Source organism: Lucilia cuprina, chromosome 4 (genome assembly GCF_022045245.1).
Source record: "Lucilia cuprina isolate Lc7/37 chromosome 4, ASM2204524v1, whole genome shotgun sequence".
Taxonomy (NCBI): Eukaryota; Metazoa; Arthropoda; class Insecta; order Diptera; family Calliphoridae; genus Lucilia; species Lucilia cuprina.
The window spans coordinates 9,127,928-9,141,033 of record NC_060952.1 but is presented as its reverse complement, the minus strand read 5'-3'; the positions used below and the strand labels follow the sequence as shown (position 1 = coordinate 9,141,033).

The 13,106-nt window shown below is 29.8% G+C and overlaps 2 protein-coding genes across 2 annotated transcripts; both read left to right on the top strand.

The window, feature by feature from the left end:
• Nucleotides 1-566: 566 nt before the first annotated feature.
• Nucleotides 567-11,194, top strand: LOC111685931 (nicastrin). Its single transcript, XM_023448217.2, has 7 exons — nucleotides 567-775; nucleotides 1,032-1,127; nucleotides 1,198-1,914; nucleotides 8,640-9,459; nucleotides 9,546-9,757; nucleotides 9,904-10,120; nucleotides 11,040-11,194. Exons 1-7 carry the CDS (start codon nucleotides 700-702, stop codon nucleotides 11,062-11,064), a joined length of 2,163 nt encoding a protein of 720 aa, XP_023303985.2. The 5' UTR covers nucleotides 567-699; the 3' UTR covers nucleotides 11,065-11,194.
• On the top strand, nucleotides 3,381-7,700 carry LOC111686196 (DNA-binding protein RFX2-like). Its single transcript, XM_046950797.1, has one exon. The coding sequence runs from the start codon at nucleotides 4,847-4,849 to the stop codon at nucleotides 7,361-7,363; it is 2,517 nt and encodes an 838-aa protein (XP_046806753.1). The 5' UTR covers nucleotides 3,381-4,846; the 3' UTR covers nucleotides 7,364-7,700.
• Nucleotides 11,195-13,106: the final 1,912 nt, after the last annotated feature.

The following is a 13,106-nucleotide window of genomic DNA, read 5'->3' as shown; positions in this document are numbered from 1 at the left end:
GAACTGACTTTTACAAAGAAATGCAATACCTAATCTAGAACATGTAATGTTTTTAACTGGAAAACTATGAATTCAGATGAAGTGTAGTTGAACTAGATTTTGAAATTTACAATATACGGACATTATTCAATTATTAAATCATCGTATTATTTTAAAACTATAAGGCAAAATCTCCAATTACTTCAATATATTGTGTGATTAAAATTGAAATAACATTTTTGTTCATTTTTGATAAGTTACAACAGCACAAAACATCTTTTGTGTAAGGTAATCAGAAAGTCCAATCTGTCGACCTTAAAGTAAAAATTCAATCCCTGTAATGTATTTTTCCCTTTTCAAGATATCTTATTTTAAATCTTGGAAAGCTTAGGAAAAGTTTTGTTTATTCTCTGGGTTTTAAATTATCCGATTTTTTGGGCAAAATAAAGTCCTTTTTTATTACAACCGTTACAATAACAACTCCCCTTTTTACAATCAATCGAATAAAAATGCAACACTGCACTAAAAAACATCTGTACAATAAATTTTGACAACTTGTTGTAAAACAAGAAGAAGCATTTTCTCTCTTCGTTGTTGTTTGTTGTATATTTTTTAAGTTGATTTTTTGCAAAAACACAGAAAACAATTTATTAACTATTAAATTAAGCTGAAAATATTAATTTAAATTAGTTAATTAAGTTCCAGAAAAGACAAGTAGCTATGGAGCTACAATTAAACAAGGTTGTAAATTGGTGTTTAATCATTTACATTTTGTTGCAAACGAAGGCAGTTGAAGGTGGGTGTAAAAATTGTTTTTCCCAATTTTGCAAAAATGCAAATAAACCAATAACACAATTTTAATAAGAAAACAACAACTTTTAATAATAACTTATAAAATAACAAACAAATGTCCTTCAGAAAATCCTTTTAATTATGCATACAATGTGTTTGTTGTGACTGCTTCTTAATACTAATGACTCATGTTCGGGCTTAAGATTTGTAGTTTTGTTTACATACATATTTTTTAATCTTTAATAATTAACTTTTTGTAGTATCCTGCAAACGTTTACATGAAAAAATCTATGAATCTTTTTTTGGCGGCACCTGTTTTAGACGTTTAAATGGCACCCACCAAACAGGCTGTTCTTGTAAGTTAAACACAACCCCAATACTTTGCACTTTAAATTACTAAACGTTTGATTACATTTTCTTTTCTAGCCGCTGAATCCGGTTCTGTGGGAGCTTTACATTATGTTTACGACAACAAACAGCTAGAGTTTCTATTGAATTCCCCACCGGCACCACCTTATGCCGCTATCCTAGGTTCTGATTACTTTAATCGTGAAAATATGATGCGCCTAAAGCATGAGGGGGGTCGTAATATTTCCGCCGTTCTAGTGTTAAACATGTTCGATAACTTTACCAGTGATGGTGTGGGTTTTTCTCATGAACTAAAGTGTCCCAATCAATATAGTGGCATTTTGTTGCCTAATTCTCAAGAAACTGCCACTTGTTCTGCACAAAGAGCTGAAGATTCCTGGAATCCTTGGGGTTCTGGTTTGCTACATGAGGATTTCCCTTTTCCTATTATCATTATACCCAATAATGATACAGTGGTCAAGTTAATCGAATGTTTTACCAAATTCAATAGTTTCGATTATGAAACACAACATTCACGTAGTCTATGTGCTGTGGAAATAAAAAGTTTTATGAGTGCCGCTGTTAGTACTGAGGTTTGTTGGCGTCGTACTAATTTCATTAATAATTTGGCTCAAACACGTTACTGTGATCCTTTGGAGGGTAAAAATATCTATGCTACTTTGTTTCCACGTCCAATTGTCAGCGAAAATGAGGTGAGCAATGTTAATGCAAAGGAGAAATTTATATTGGTTACAACGCGTATGGATACGACAGGAATGTTTGAAGGTGTTTATGGTAAGTGGAGTTTAAGAGTATGTATTTAATTTGATAAATTGTAAAATGAATAATTTTTGGTACTTTAACAAAAAAAAAAAAATATTGAAATATTAGATTCTTTTACGTTTTAGTTGCGTGATTCAAATAATTTTAAACCTAACACATTACAATTAACCAAAATATATTCGAATTACGTGTGTTCAACAAGACGATTATAAATTTTTCGATTTTTTTGTCGATTCGAAAGTTACAGAACAAAGGCACTGTTCAAAAAACAAGAAACTCTGTGACCAAGATTAACTTTTCCAAAGGAAGTTCTGAGAAGAGATTCCTATACAGCGCACCATGTATGTCTTTTAGAATAGTATATTTTGACATATAAAAATTTGTCGGCCTATAATCCTTTTAAATTAAGCAAAATATTTATAAGAGAAACATATTTAAAGTGAAATTTTCTCTTCGAAGAAAAAATTTATTACTTCCACAACTAGTTCTAGAGATCTTCATCTTGGAAAATGGTTCTAATAAAGATTATTTTAAGTAAAATAATTTTATTAATTTATTCAATTTGAAATGGGCGAAAAAGGAAATGCTATATTCCTGAGATAGAATATAAAAAACGGAAAAGAAATTAAATTTAAATTTAAAAAGGTCTCATTTTCGACACAAAAACTTTTATCTACTTTTTTTGTGGCAAATTTTCTTCAAGATTTCCTTTTCTTTTTTAATCCTGATGAATTGAAATAAATCATATTATTTTGAAGCAGATGTACTTAGATTCATTTAATTTTATTACCATTTTTTATATAAATTTGGTATTCTTCTTTAAACTTTAATGTCATTTTACAGGATCGCAGCAGCTAAGTACACAGAGTTAATAATAATGGTCCACAGTTCGACCAGTTCCTATACACATCGATTTTATCATGTGTAAAAATGACTGTTGCACTGTGTAATCTAGGACAATAATAAACTATGTGATCAATCGTCTGCAGCTCCTCAAAATCTATACTTGTTGAGGTTGCATCTTGTCTATACTTTACAATCTACTCTTCCGAAAAAGGTTAGTTAGTTCTGGAATTTATCGAAGATCATCCTATAATAGTAGCAAAAGTGTGTCTTAAACACCCTATCCTTCCCATTTAGGCCAATGTCCGAGCTTTGTCTGGCAAGTTCGTCACCTAACTATCATTTATATTCATTACGGTGTTCCCAAACTGCGTGATTGTGGTTCCTAAAATTGCGTTCTTGTAAACAATTACGACAATGATCGAATACACCGTACAGCATATGAAAGTTCTAAGTGCAGCCTGACTATAGAACATGAATTATCCGAACATTTTGATAGAGTAGACTCTACATTCGTCAGAGAGTCTGAATGAACATTTTATACTACGCCCCCCCTGCACCACTTAGAAAGGTAGCTACTAGGCAACTCTTTTTAGTACAAATGTACATGTATATCATACAGTAGAAATGAAACGTCCTAAAGAATATTGCATCTACAATGAATGAATAAATAAAAAAATAATAATTATCTCGAAAGTTTCACTTCCACTGATATGGAAGATTATGATATATTTTCTGTACGATTTATGATTATATTCTTACCTTTCAAATGGTAAGGTACCAAATATTTGTATGTTCTTTTAATAGAGTAAATTTAAAAACTATTAATTGGATTATCTTGTTCAACATTTTGTAAAGGCACCTATTTGGAAGCACGTGCTAATCGTTCTTACAAAGAATTATCTTATAGAATGTGTTTTTATTTTCTTGTTGTATTATAACAATATGAGAATTGAAACATTTGTTTCTTAAAACACTTGTGCATCATAAAATCCCCCCACCTTAGATAAAAAATATCTTATATCTTATTAAAATTTACCTGTTATTTTGCAACCCCTTTCAAACAAACACGAAATGTGAGTAACAAATACATAAAAATATTTAGCATAAGGTGTCTTTTTCCGGAAATAACAATAGTTTTGAAAAAGTTTTAATGCCCCATACCCATTAACTATACCAACCATTCATTTATCCATGCTTGCAGACAATTTTCTTATACATAGATATAAAAAAGAAAAGGTGAAAATTTATTTATTTCCAAACGAAAACCGTTAACAGAAACAACCACCAACCAATAAACAACAATACAAAATTGTTAAAAATCGCCAACTGCAACACGCAATATTCAAAGGATAATCAAATGAAATGATAAATGAACTAAACAAAAAATATATATTATACCTACAAAATAAACAACTGTTTGATGAAAAATCCAACGAAACAAAAAAAAGAAACATAAATAAACACAAAATTATATTTTTTTTGAATAATAAAATAATAAAAAAAAGAAAATACAAACTCATACTAGGACAAAAACAACAACAACACGCACACTTTTACCCAAACCCTTACAGGTGAACAAAACATACATCTATTCGCTTGCTTGCTTGCTTACTTCCTTGCCATTCTTAATGTTATTGTGACACACATACACATGCTCTCTGTTTGAACCATGTTTAGTGTAATTATTGCTGTTTCATTTTCAAAACTAGACAAGTGCATTTTGATCGTCAACGTTTAAATAAAACGTCGCTCGGTTAGGCGAAATGTGAAATCAACGAAGCGTAATAAACAACCACCGAAATTAGGAGTATGTGTATTATTTTATAGGCAATTGTTATTTGTAATAAGCCAATTGTTGTTGTTTTTGTTATTGCTGTTGTTGTTGTTGGTTACCTAGCCAACGGCAGGAACAAAACAGTGAAAATTCTATACTATAATCAGCATTTGGAAAAATCCTTAAAATTATTTGTAAACGAACGTTATAACACGTAAGAATAACGTCACTTTTTTCCTTAAACGAACCTAAAAACAGAAGAACAAAAGATATACTTTAGTATTCCATAGTTTAAGAGGATAGTTATAGAACAAGGACTCCAATATGACCACCAGATTGGCAGCGCCTAGAAATTTTGTTTTAACATCGACAGCGACAGCCGGAATAATAAATTCTCCTACTTTGAGTGTTGTGTCCCCAGAAACGGATACTATAACAACCGAGTCAACGGTTTTGCCATGTGTCGTCAATACTACAACCGATTCAGCGGCAATCGTGGTAACTAGGGACCCCTCGTCTTCTTGTCAGAACGCACAACAAGAAGTGTATCAGTATATTACTGCCGAATCTTTGCAAGATGTTATGACAACGCACAAAGTATTCGCCAGCATTGAGCAGGATTATCATCATCATCATCAACAACAGCAATATACTGGTGGTCATTTGCATCAAGAGCAGTCTCATCAACAGCAAATACAGCAGCAGCACCAGCAACAACAGGAACAAGAAGAATTAGCCGTCATAAATGTGGTAGTTCCCATGGATAATAATGACACTTCCAGTAATGAAGCCCAAGCCACCATGGATACTTTGGCTGGCATTAAGGAAGGTGTAGTCGATTTGGTTCATCATGCTGAACAGGAGGAAGGTTGTCCACAATATATTACTGTCACTGTATCTACACAAGATGCCGGACAAAATTATCAAGTGCAATATGTAGATGCTGAGGAATTATATCAGGCTACCAATGGCACTCAAACTCAAATCACTTATCCTTTCTGTCCCATACAAGAATATCAAACAAATCAATCGACATTTTACACCACCTCCGCAGGGAACTTTAGTAATAATGGTTCACAATTAACCGGAAATAATACGGACAATGCCACTACATTTTTGCCTTATTTGGTGCCTGTGGAAGAAGGCATGTTAATTAATACTTCCTCTGAGGATTTGCAAAGTTCACCTCAGACGCCCAATTCATCTACTCACACCATGGGCGGAACACAATGTATGAATTCGGCCAATGAACATGAAATGGATGATAATTCCATGGAAACAGATGTAAATCATATGGGTGGTACGAGTAAAATTGCCTCAGCCACCATTAAATGGTTGTCCCAGAACTACGAGACCGCTGAGGGTGTAAGTCTGCCAAGATCTACGCTCTACAATCATTATATACAACACTGCAATGAATCCAAAATAGAACCAGTAAATGCTGCTAGTTTTGGCAAGTTAATAAGATCTGTGTTTGCAGGTTTGCGTACCCGTCGCTTGGGAACTCGTGGCAATTCCAAATATCATTATTACGGCATACGTATTAAACCGGACTCTATGCTGAAACATCAACAAAGTCAAGAAGATATTTCCACTTCTCCCTCAAAAACAACTTCCTCCCAGATAACTCAAAATTCTATTAAGCAAAACACCAACAACAATAACCAAGCATCAACATCCAGCTGTAATACAAGTCACAAACCTACACATGGCAACAAATCGTTGAAAAAACTAATTTTCAAACCGGAATCTTATGCTGCGTGTGCTCAATATTTAGGTGATGGCACAGGTGCCTTACCCTCTTTCCCTTTGCTAGAACTTGATCACACTTGCCCAGCGGAAATAAGTTCACAGGATTTAGAACTATTTCGTCTGAAATATCAAGAGCATTGTGAAAAGTTTTTAGATGCCATTGTCAATTTGGAATTTAATACCATAGAATATTTGTGGCGCGAATTTTGGTCCACCGATCATCATGATTCGCTGCATAATTTAACGCGTCCCAAATTGCAATTACTTTGTCTTTCGTCACCCGTACAGAAACTTGTGCGCAATATTGATTATCAATTCTTTCAAAATATGGTCGATGTTCTAATGCCCGATGTCTTGAGATCCACACCCAATGCCTTAACACAGGCCATACGAAGTTTGGCAAAAAATATGGAAGCCTGGATATGCGAATCCATGTTGGGTATACCCGATCAAATGGTACAAATAAAAACTACCACTGTTTCGGCATTCTGTCAAACTCTTAAACGTTATACCTCGCTCAATCACTTGGCACAGGCTGCTCGAGCTGTACTCCATAATAGTAATCAAATTACTCAAATGTTAACCGATTTAAATCGTGTGGATTTTCAAAATGTACAAGAGCAGGCTGCCTGGGTTTGTCAGTGTGATCCGTCTATGGTTCAAAGGGTAAAAAATGATTTTAAGGCTACCCTACAGCAACAGAGTTCGTTGGAGCAATGGGCCTCTTGGCTGCAATTGGTGGTGGATTCTGCTCTTCAGGAATATCGTGGTAAACCTTCTTACCCTAAGGCCGCACGTCAGTTTCTTTTAAAGTGGAGTTTTTACAGTTCTCTAGTTATAAGAGATTTAACTTTAAGATCAGCACCCAGTTTTGGTAGTTTTCATTTGATACGTTTACTCTACGATGAATATATGTTCTATGTGGTGGAAAATAAAATAGCTGAAGCTCAAGAAAAGACCGCTATAGCGGTTATATGTGATCGTTTACAAAAAGATGATGTTAATTTTGAATTGGACTATCAATTGGAATTAATAGCGGCTGATGTAACAAATACAGAGCCTCCCGTAAAACGCATGAAACAAGAGTAAATTTTAAATTAAAAAAGCAACAAAAAAACAAAAACAAAGCAATATAAAAGCAATTTTAAATTTGTATTAAAAAATTGCTTATGGTTACTTACTTTTACATTAAGTATTTTATCTTTCAAATATTATATTAACTTGGTGGCCTTGTGTGCAATATAAAGTGCCTTCAATATCTTAATGCTCAAACATAACTTATATATTTATTATATCATATTTATCTAATGGCTCAATTTACATACGTATATGTATTACGAAACTTGATCTAGTCCCCCTCAATATTTTATAAGTATTTAACTTTAAATTGTGCAAAATAATATTGTATTATTCAAATAAATAAGTTTAAAATTAAAATAATTATGAAGTTTTTAATTAAATTTAACAAATTTTAAAACTACAAACAGAAAAGGTAATGTACTGCCCCAGGAAACTAGTTCCAGGGAATCTAAAGTATTTTTGTTGGCGCTCGTTCTAGAACTAGTAGTTTTTAGAACAAGTTCTTAAATGTTTCCTGGGGCATTTCATTTATCTTTAAAAAAAAAACTCAAAGCTAAAGATATTTAAAGAAATATATTCTTAAATCCGAATCTTGCGCTTAAGAATTGCTAGAACTGGATCGATTATTTCGTTCAAGATTTTGGAATGTTATAAGATTTCATAATGTTAGAGTGATATCAAATTTGTATTCGTTTCCTTTATACAATACAACGGATTTATTAGCTTGTCTGAAATATTATTCGGTACTTTTTTAGGGTAAAAAGTACCGAATTACATTTCAAAGCCCTTTGAGTTGTCGTTAAACTTGCCTATTAGGTAGTGTGTTATAAACTAGTCTGTTGACTAAGCTATTGGCTATTTTCTTATTAGTCTATTTACTAATCTATGCACTAGTTTATTGGCTACTCTATTGATTAGACTATTACCTAGTCTATTAACTAATCTATCGATTTGTCTATTGACTAGTAAGTATAATGATCAGTAGACTAGATAAGTCTATGAATAAGACTATTAACTAGTTATTACTGTTTTTACTAATCTGTAAACTAGTCTATTAACTCATGCATGGACTTGAATATTAAATAGTCTATGCACAAGTCTATTGACAATACTATAATGAGCAAAAATTAAGAACAAGTACCTAATACGTCAGTACCGAATTTTGCATGTCTGACTACATACGGAAGAGATTCCGTTTAATTTGTGTAAAATTATGGGAACATTTTGAATTGGTTATCTGTAGAAGATAAAAATTATAATTTCTACTTAAAATTCTCTCTTACAGGTGTTGGTGCCAAGGATTCTTTAACCGGTTACACCATACTTGTTAGTGTGGCCCATACATTGTCGCGTCTTTTAACAGATAAATCACTACTAAAAGATAGTAATCTTAACATACTCTTTGTCATCTTTAATGGTGAATCCTACGATTACATTGGCTCTCAAAGATTTGTATATGATTTGGAAAATAAAGATTTTCCCAAGTCCACTACCTATACGACACCCATTACATTTGATAATATAGAATTTGTTTTGGATTTAGGAACATTCGATGAAATGTCAAGCATTAAATTACACACTATAAGTGAATTTCCTTATGCCAAAATGATATTACGCAAATTGCAGCATTATGCCACCACACCGAAATATGATTTTAATATAAATTTCGAAAATTCTATAGGTTATCAAATGCCACCAACATCAGCTCAATCATTTTTAAGAAAAAATCTCTCCTTTCCGGCAGCCATTCTAAATGCACCACCCACAAATCGTTTCTATCATTCGGTCTATGATGATGGTGTAAATTTAAAATATAATTATACAAATACCTCACTGGATTATACGCAGTTAATGGGAAGAGAAGATGCTTTAAAATATTTCAAAACCGATGATATACAAATGAAAATACGTAATGTATCGGCCATTATAGCCATGGCTTTATATGAAACATTGACGGGGAAGGAGTATGTAGACGATAAATTTCCCAGTCCAGTATTGATTGATGAAATACTTTATTGTTTTGTTAAATCACAAAATTGTCCATTATTTTTTGCGGCCTCTAAGCCGAACAGTTTTAAAAAGTTGCCTTTAATAGCACCAAATCGGTAAGTATATAGAAATTAAATGATTTTTGTTAGAAATCGAAAATTTGTTTTCATATTATTATGTGTTTTTTTTATAATATTTCTAGTTACATTAGTGTTAATCGTGATAGTCAGGAAGCCACTATTTGGACTTATCGCATAATGGGTTATTTGTTGTCACAAAAACTTCCTAATGTAGGCAAAGAAAATTGCAGCTATTTACCCAGATACTGGTTTGCTGGCTTTAATAAACAAGGAGAATGTGGTGTAACCACACAAAATTATTCCTTAGCTTTAAGTCCAGCATTTATAATAGAAGGTAAATGGCTAAACTAAACATTTATCAAAGGTTTATAGAACAAATTTTTAATGAAAATTTGATTTTTATAGTTTTGATAAAAGTTTTTAAATAAGAATCTTTTTAAATTTAAACCAATTGTTTTCTTTTGAATTTTTTTCTTTCAGATTACAATTGGACTTCAGGAGAATACTCCACCTGGTCCGAATCCACTTGGAGTTCTTTAAGTTCTCGTTTATTTTTACGTCCTTCACGTATTCACGAAATTACAACGTTAACCATTGGTTTTGTGGTGTTAATCTTTTCGTTTTGTTTGGTTTATATTATAAGTACAAGATCAGAAGTTCTATTCGAAGATCCTGGACCGAATGCTAGTACTGATGCGTAAGATTTATATGAATTATATTTTTATGGTTTTTTTCTTTTAACTTTATTTTTATTAGAATATTTGGTTTGGAAACTAAATTTAATTTTTTTAAAAGATTTGAAGATTAAAAAACTAAATTCAAACTTTAAAACGGAATTAAAAACTCAAGCTTTGATTTAAAATGCTTGATTCTTTAAAGCTTTTAAAATGATCAGTAAATTATAAAGATAAATAAAAATATAATTTTAATTTTTTCCAATTTCGAACTTAAAAATTTTGAAAAAAAATTTTTTTTAAATTTTCATGAATTTTAAAGTATTCTTAAAAAAGTTTCAGAAAACATGTTATGTTTGAATATTTGAATATATGTTCGAAAAATTTTGAAACTATTTCTGTAAATTATAAATTTTAGCTCAATTTCATAGCATTTTTAATTTTAAACCAATATTTAAAAAAAAACCCATATTTGTTATAAATAATTGAAGTAATTTCTGAATTCTTATACGATTTACAAGATATGATCGAAAATTAAAACTTTTTTTTCGAAAATTGTAAAAGCTTTTTAAAGTGTTTTTTGATTTTGAGTTCAAAAAGGCTCTATAATCCGAGTTCTTTTAAAATCTTGTTTAACTATTGCTGTTTACAAAATTTTGAATTTGGGGTAATTAAAAATTAATAAAAAAAATTTTATATTTATCTATTTTTACTAAATTACTAATAAATCTATACATTTCTAAACACTGCCTAATTAATTAATCATAAAAAAATTTTAAAAAACATTTATAAAACCTTTATAAAGCACATCTATAATAATTAATAGTTGTATGTAGATATTGCTTATTTTCTTTAAAAGCTAATATTTAAAATTTTGTTTTAATTAAAAATAATCTATTTTTTTATATATTTACGTCTAAAATGTTTTATAATTTTTTATAGGTTAACCCCACCTACGGCTTGTTAATGCCTAAAACAAATAAATAAAGAACACACATACACACTGCACTACAACAACAACAACTACTACTACAACTACTAAGCAAAACTTTAATTATAATTTTTTATAGCAATACTTATTATAACAAAACAAAATTATTGAGCTAAAGTTTTTTATTTTTATTACAAATATATTTGTTTTTTACATAAAGCGTATATTAATTTTGGTTTAATACACAAAGTTTAAAGAATATCTTAAGAATTTTAACATTTGTTTTACATATTTCAAAAAGTCAGTTTTCAAATCATAAAAAACTGTGTCTAATTTAGTATTTCCTTAAAACATTTCAAATTTGTTTACAATATTTATTTAATTCCTTTGTGTATTAAATTCCTTCCTATCTCTTCTCTCATGACAATTGGTAACGATTTTATTTTATTTGAAATTATATTTATTTAAATCACTTATTGAGATCACTAAATAGTCAAACATTTCACTTTGTTTTCGTTTATCTCACTCACATACAATCCATCCTATTTGATATTTTAATTATTATTAAATGTATTTTTTTATAAATTAAACTTATAAGAGTATTTAAAAAAACTATTCAATCATAACAAGTTTTGTGTTTAATTACATTTTAAAAGATCTGAAAAACTAAACACTACAGACTAATCTTTAAACTATAGTGTCAGCGATTAACAAGACCATAGTCATCTATAGATCATAGACTTGACTATAGACTAGAATGAAGACCACACTATAGACTATACTATAGACAAGACATAAACCAGACTTTAGAATAGGCTGTTGACAATTGACTTCGCTATAGACCAGAGTATAGATTCGACTGTACTCTTAAGACTAGACTGTACACTAGACTATAAACTAAACTATAGACTAGACAATAGATTACACTTTAGACTAGACTATAGACTAGACTATAGACTAGACTATAGACTAGACTATAGACTAGACTATAGACTAGACTATAGACTAGACTATAGACTAGACTATAGACTATAGACTAGACTATAGACTAGACTATAGACTAGACTATAGACTAGACTATAGACTAGACTACATACTGGACTATAGATTATACTTTAGACTAGACTGGATTTATATTTAAATCGACTTCTTGTCGGAAATTTCAATATATTATATTCAAACAAAGAAAGTAGAAATAGCAGAAAGATGCAAAATGTCTAAATTTTCAAAACTAAGTTAATTGCGGTTGAATAGTTTTTAAAAATGGCGTATTCGTAAATGTAGTTACATAATAATAATGCATCATTTTGGCAACAGTACTTTAAAGTCTATGGTATTTTACAGAAAATATTTGAATAAAATTTTACTAATTTTAATATATTCAAGTTGCAGATGCTAAATACTACAGTGTACGAATACGACTTTAAATAATCATATCTTAAGGAAATTATTTGTAAAACAAACTAAAAAAAGACATTTTTCTATTAGAAGTTATATAAAAACAACATTTAAATATATTTTGTTATAATTGTATTATAGTTAAAAAAACAACAATTAAAATGTATAATTAATACATAAAACATATTACTAACAAACATTTACTTTTACAAATTTTTTTTGTTCAACTCAATTAATTAATTTGTAAATAATAGACATTATTTGATAAGAATATTTAATGGCAAAAAATATTATTTAAATTTATTTTTTTTTTTTTTTAAATATTATAATAAAATTAAAAATGAGAAAAAACAAATTAAGAATTGTAGAACACAGCATTTAGTATTTATTATAAACAGCAGGAATAAAGGAAAAAATATTAAAACACATTTATTTTTTAAATTTTTTGCATATGTATCTATTGAAAATAAAAAAATAAACTTTATAATTATTAAAACAACAATAAATATATTTTATACACCCAATTATAAAAGTCTTTTTTAAATAACAAACACAACATTTGCCTAAAACAAATTGTTTAATTGTCAAAAAAAATCAATATTTATGCGACATTAAACAATAAAAAATTATACTTAAAAAACAACAATTTATTAATTAATAATATGTAACTATAGAACTGT

Coding starts and splice junctions, on each gene's coding strand:
- LOC111685931 (XM_023448217.2), top strand. CDS start 700: ATGGAGCTACAATTAAACAAGGTTGTAAATTGGTGTTTAATCATTTAC. Junction 1,915..8,639: donor AATGTTTGAAGGTGTTTATG/GTAAGTGGAGTT, acceptor TCTCTCTTACAG/GTGTTGGTGCCAAGGATTCT. Junction 10,121..11,039: donor CCGAATGCTAGTACTGATGC/GTAAGATTTATA, acceptor AATTTTTTATAG/GTTAACCCCACCTACGGCTT.
- LOC111686196 (XM_046950797.1), top strand. CDS start 4,847: ATGACCACCAGATTGGCAGCGCCTAGAAATTTTGTTTTAACATCGACA.